Genomic DNA, 5,713 nt, shown 5'->3' on the forward strand with positions numbered 1-5,713 from the left:
CAAGATCAACCATTATCGCTCTTGCTAAATTTGAAAAAGGTATAAATGAAATAATTATAGAGAGCGGATACAATTCAGATAGATAAAAACATCCGATAGAATTCCAACTAAAAAGAAAGTAAAAATAAAAAAAAATAATTTAAATGCGAACGAAACTAAAAGCTTTATTCTTGTTTTATCATTCATAAATGAGTTAATTACAAGTAGATGCTCTGTGGTTACACGGATTTACAGAAGAGTACATGTGATATTTTTCTTTACAAACACAACCATGTGGTTTCAAAATTTTGCATTTTTTCACTTTGTCAAATTTGGTCGATAATGACCTCAAAATGAAAATTTTCAAGAATTAAAGTTGTTTAGTATCATATTTACTATGAAACCATATTTTTAATTTTTCAAAATCATTATTTTTTGAGTTTTCTCTCTCTAAACATTAACTTTCTCTCCCGTAAAAAAAATAACACCTAAATGACCTCAAACCCAAAGTTGCTTAAAATATCATTTAACACTTTAAAATTTTCATTTCGTAGTCGTTATCAGCCAAATTCTGGCAAAGTAAACCAAAATGCAAAACTTTGAAAACCAACCGATTGTGTTTATAAAATTTTACAAATTATTCATAATTGTATTTACAAAAAAGAATTACCACAAATATCAAATCAGAAACTATATCTATATATAATTAACTTTATGCGAAACTACAAAAGGTTTATGTTTTATTGTAATTTATTTATTTATTTTTCCTGCTGATTTTTTTATACTTTACGAAAGAGTTGCTGCCAAGTAATAAATTAAGCCAACACAATAATGCAAAGTTGAAGCAACAACATAAATTAATTTAGTGGTCCAAAATCAAAATTCACATGATAGATACATACATACATGCCAAAATCCAATTCAAGAAAAGACAATAAATATTCACAAGTGAAAATTGTCTTCTAATCACTGTATTTTCGGAAAAAGTAGGAACAAACATCCATTACCAAATATTTATCATCATTCAGGACACTTGTACATCTAAACAAACAAACACTCCAATTTATTTTATTAATATTCCACCAATAATGCATACGAAGACAGAGTCTTGATCACATGCACCTTAATGAGTAAGTGAATTAGGGTTTGTGAAATTTGCAAATCGCAGGTATATTATTAAAAGATATTACAAACTGTGTTGTTTGCAAACTTAAGAGTTATGTAAAAAACTATTGTCGCGACTATTTATTCTAAAAAAAAGTACTAATAACTAATATTAGTAAAAGACTTCGAATAATACCTTCAGGGCCAGTCCTGAACCTAGGCCCCCGGGGTGCGCCGGCCTAGGACCCATGGCTGGAGGGGACCAAAAAATTGTCATTCAATTTCAAACCAGTAGATAAAAAGTAATTTTAGTAAAAATTAGAAACAACTTATTTTAGTAGAAAAATAAACTTGTATTCATTTACTATATATCATCAACAATACATAACAAGCCAGTTGACAGCAAACAACAAACAATAGCAGCTGAATTACGGCCTGAAAATATTATGAACCCTTATTCTAATCAAATAAACACCCTTGAAATCCTTAGAGGCTTGGATGACCATTTACACTTTTGCATCAAGTGAGACCCATCTCAACACCCCTCCAAACAAACCCATAGAAGAAGAAAAAAAACACAAACTGATTCAAAGTACAACCTTTTTGTCTCCAAATTTATGGGACACTTTGGGTTTTTTTTTAGCACTCTGGTATTTGAGAATGGTCTCTCCTAGGATCCCTACAATAGTCATAAACCAAGTAGTTCCTATGCACCCATTCCATGGCTGAGTACTGCTGCTGGCTTAGGCCGCCGGACCCGAACGGGGAAGCAGACGGGGGCCGACAAGCGGGGGACGCATCGGTTGTACAACCAGTAATTTTGAAATTTTGGTACCTAGCAATGAAGGGTTGGTACCTATAATCAGCTTTATATTTACCATCCTCAGTGGCCCAAGATGATGCATCCCAAATAGAGCCATAAACCCACATTGGCCTTAAAGGAAATGTAGCATCACTTTTTCTTGGATACCTTCTAATTGGGACATCATCCACAAAAAATCTGCAGGATAAATCACCAAATTAATTTATTAAAAAATAGGAAACAAACAAATATTCATCACAAGGACAATCAATTTCATTAATGCAATCTGTAGAATTTTGGTTCACGAGACATTTTTATTCAATAGTACATTTATAATTGCCTCAACTTTCTAACTTATGTGGAATTATTGGAAATATACTTTTTTTACTTTCAATTTGGTCCTTCTTGTAGAATTAATTTGATTCAAAGTGAATTTTAAGTATTAATTTAGTTTTTCAATTTGACATTTTAGTCCAATAAGCTAAAATAACATAGGTTAGCATTAGAAATTGAGTTGTGCAAAAAAAAAATATTATATACTATCAATCATATATTGATATTTCAGTTTCACTCCAAAAATCATATATTGATATGTATCAGTTTTAAATTTATATAATAAAAAATACGGTTATAAACAAAATTAATATATACTTTATACTAAATTAATCCTACAACCGAGTTTAAGGGTTAATTTAACTTTTGATACATAGTAATTTTAGATTATTGGGGTGTTTGATTGTTCTTTTTCATACTCCTATTTGCATTTTCACTTCAAAATGGGGAGTTTTAGGTGTTTAATTAGTGATCTCATGTTTACCTTTTACACCTGAAAAGTAGCATTTTACAAAAGCAGAAAATCTCTGCTTTTTAGAAAATCAGCTTTTTCTAACAACAAACAGCAACATCAACAGCAAACAGTAGATAAAACAAATATACTCTGTATATGCAAAACTCATTTCTATTTAATTAATAGAAATACATATAGTTTTTCCAATAACTCTAAAGGGTGGATGGGGTCTATCACATCTAGATGTGTTCAGGGCCGGCCCTGGACAATAGGCCCGAGATGCGGCCGCTCAGGGCCCAAGGTTAAAAGGGACCCCAAAATTTTAATTTTATAATATCATTAGATCTAAAAATTGATCAAATAATATGATATTTTAGGTCTAAAATGAGTCCAAATTTCTATTTTGAGACCTTTAAGTACAATTTTTTTTATTAAAAGCCCATTATCTCTTATTTCGTATGGACCCCTAAAATGTCAGGATCGGCACTGAACGTGTTTATGGGTCGGACTGAACGGGTTTGGACCAAATTTAATGGGCTTTTGCCTAAAAGTCCTGGTCCAAGGTTAATTTCTAGTTAATTTAAGTGAATTTAGACTCAAAAGTTAAATTTGAAGCTCAACTTGAATAAATCGATTTAAAATATTTAATATAAAAATTTAATAGTTAATATTAATAGATTAGACCAGACTGGAAAGGACCGAATCCAGCCAGACCAAATCAACGTATTTTTGTAAATCTCAAGTTTGCTATAGAATGGATGGCTTTGACGGGCCTACACCGGGCCATGTTTAATATTAATTTTAATTTATCGAAGTCCGATCCATTAGACGCAGCTTTAGACAAACATAGCGTGTACCTAAAACATAATAAAAAAAAAAGGTAGGAAGGTGATAGGTATACTAACATGATCTCATTAGTGGTCCACAAAACAGCATAATTATGAAAATCTTGAGTAGGATCAAACCAAAGATGAAACTTCACTTCTCTTCCAATAATTCTTCCATCTCCACTTCCTCTAATATACACATTTGTTTGCAATGTATATGGCTTATCTGGAGTTGTCCCCAGAAATTCAATATCAACTTCATCATGATTTCCAGGATAATCTTCATTATTTGAAAGCTGCCATTATCAATTTGGCAATTTTAATTAATTTCTCATTTTAATAAAAAAAAATTGGGAATTTTAATTTATTTAATTTCTCAATTCCAATATTATTAAAAAAAAAAGAAAAAAGGAAAAAGCTCACATATAAAGAAGTAATGACTCCTGCAGTGTAACCAGGATGAAGTTTGATGGCTGCACCAAAATATCCAGACCTATATCTGTGAACTGACTTGTACCCACTTCCTGTATCCATTTAATACAACACTACTAATTATAGAAAGTTCTATTTTACCTAATTTTCATATAAATAAAACATAATAAAATTTAAATAAAGGAATTTTTTTTTTGTCTTCTCCAATTGGAAAGGTACTACTATGGTATTGGTTGATTGGAATTTAAAATAATTGATAATAGTACAATTTGTTTTCTCTCTATCAATCATTTTCTTAATAAAATAATATATATGTGTTTATTTATTTATCGGGTTCATTGCGTTTTTGTCGCTGTATAATTCCTTTTAACTTGACTTGAAAGATTAATTTAACTCAAAATAACAATATTAAGGGGGTTAGACTATAACTACTTTATTTTTTATAAAATAAAGCTTACTTTTGTTTTTTTCACTATTGGATGATGGTCGACTTTAGCAAAGTAAGTTCATCTAATGGTGGTAAAAACAAAGCAAGACTTACTTTGTCAAAAGCAAAGTAAGCATAGCCTAACCCAAAGTCAATTGTCTCTTGGAAATGCTCTAAACATTGTTTTTAGATTAAAACAAAAAAAATAAAATACACAGGAAAATAAAATAAACAGTTAATCTAGTATATCAATTTAACACTTTTAGTTAAATTAATTGAAAGTGCCATATACCAACATATAATTAGTGATTTTTTTTGAAACATGTCAATATTTATGATATTGATAGGTACTATTTTGAACTGATTCAAGTTGAAAATGGCTCGAAAACTTAATATACATCATAAATTTAGTTGAAATTAAAGTTTAAACATTAATTCATTTCTCCAATTAGTAATATTTGATAAATTAGTCTAAATTTGACATATTTTTAGATATTGAACGGATTTTATTTGACAAATTTGTTAAATATTACCAACTTTGAAAACTAAGTGGATACCTAAAATTCGAGTTTAAACTGATCCTACTTGCCAACTCTTTTGACACCAATTTGACCCTTGATTTAATGTAAAATAACAAATTGATACCTAAAGTTTAAATTGGTCAAATTTATGAAGCAAGGGAGGCCAAATTGAGAAAAATGAAGTAATAATTGAAGAAAGAATAAATAAGAGGAAGACCTGAGTAAGAATCAAGCCATATATTCAAAGTGCCCTGGTCTAGCCTTTGATGTTGAGAGCCCCAAAGATTTCTGAAACCTTGATCAAAGCTCACTGAGCTTATTCTAGAACTGGGATTATAACCAGGATATGGTGGATTTTGAGCAACAGAGTTTGAAGAAAAATTCAGAAGAAGAAGAAGAATGAGAATATAGAGAGCAAAATTAGCCATTGAAGATAGATTGTGAATTAGAGAGTGAGAATTTAGTTGTGTTTAAATAGGGAGAGTAAAGGTCCCCACCACAACACTATTCTGAGATGATAAAGTTGGTTAAAGAGGAAGTTATGCATGAAGACAAAGGGAAAAATTAAAATTGAAAAAAATTAAGAAAGAAGAAATTAAGAATGTCCAAGTTGAATGTGAGTTTGTTATCTTTTTCACTTTTATGAACAATTTTTTCCTATTTATGAGAAAACTTGTTGCCATTGTTGCTCATTTGAGCAAGCTAACACCTTCAATTTGGTTGTCCATCCCATGAAATTGCCTGAATTTATGGATGTAAACATGCTATAAATTTGAAAAGAAACCAATTTTCAAGTAACACGAATTTGACTGTAATAAAGTCATGTTTGCAAGT

General features: G+C 30.2%; 1 protein-coding gene across 1 annotated transcript; it reads right to left on the minus strand.

Moving 5' to 3' along the window:
* Nucleotides 1-1,433: 1,433 nt before the first annotated feature.
* LOC136223423 (xyloglucan endotransglucosylase/hydrolase protein 31-like) lies at nt 1,434-5,337 on the minus strand. The gene is made up of 4 exons (XM_066011388.1): nt 5,097-5,337; nt 3,923-4,023; nt 3,578-3,795; nt 1,434-2,083 (listed from the first exon to the last, which is right to left on the minus strand). The coding sequence occupies exons 1-4, from the start codon at nt 5,305-5,307 to the stop codon at nt 1,723-1,725; spliced, it is 891 nt and encodes a 296-aa protein (XP_065867460.1). The 5' UTR covers nt 5,308-5,337; the 3' UTR covers nt 1,434-1,722.
* Nucleotides 5,338-5,713: the final 376 nt, after the last annotated feature.

Source organism: Euphorbia lathyris, chromosome 3, assembly GCF_963576675.1.
Source record: "Euphorbia lathyris chromosome 3, ddEupLath1.1, whole genome shotgun sequence".
Taxonomy (NCBI): Eukaryota; Viridiplantae; Streptophyta; class Magnoliopsida; order Malpighiales; family Euphorbiaceae; genus Euphorbia; species Euphorbia lathyris.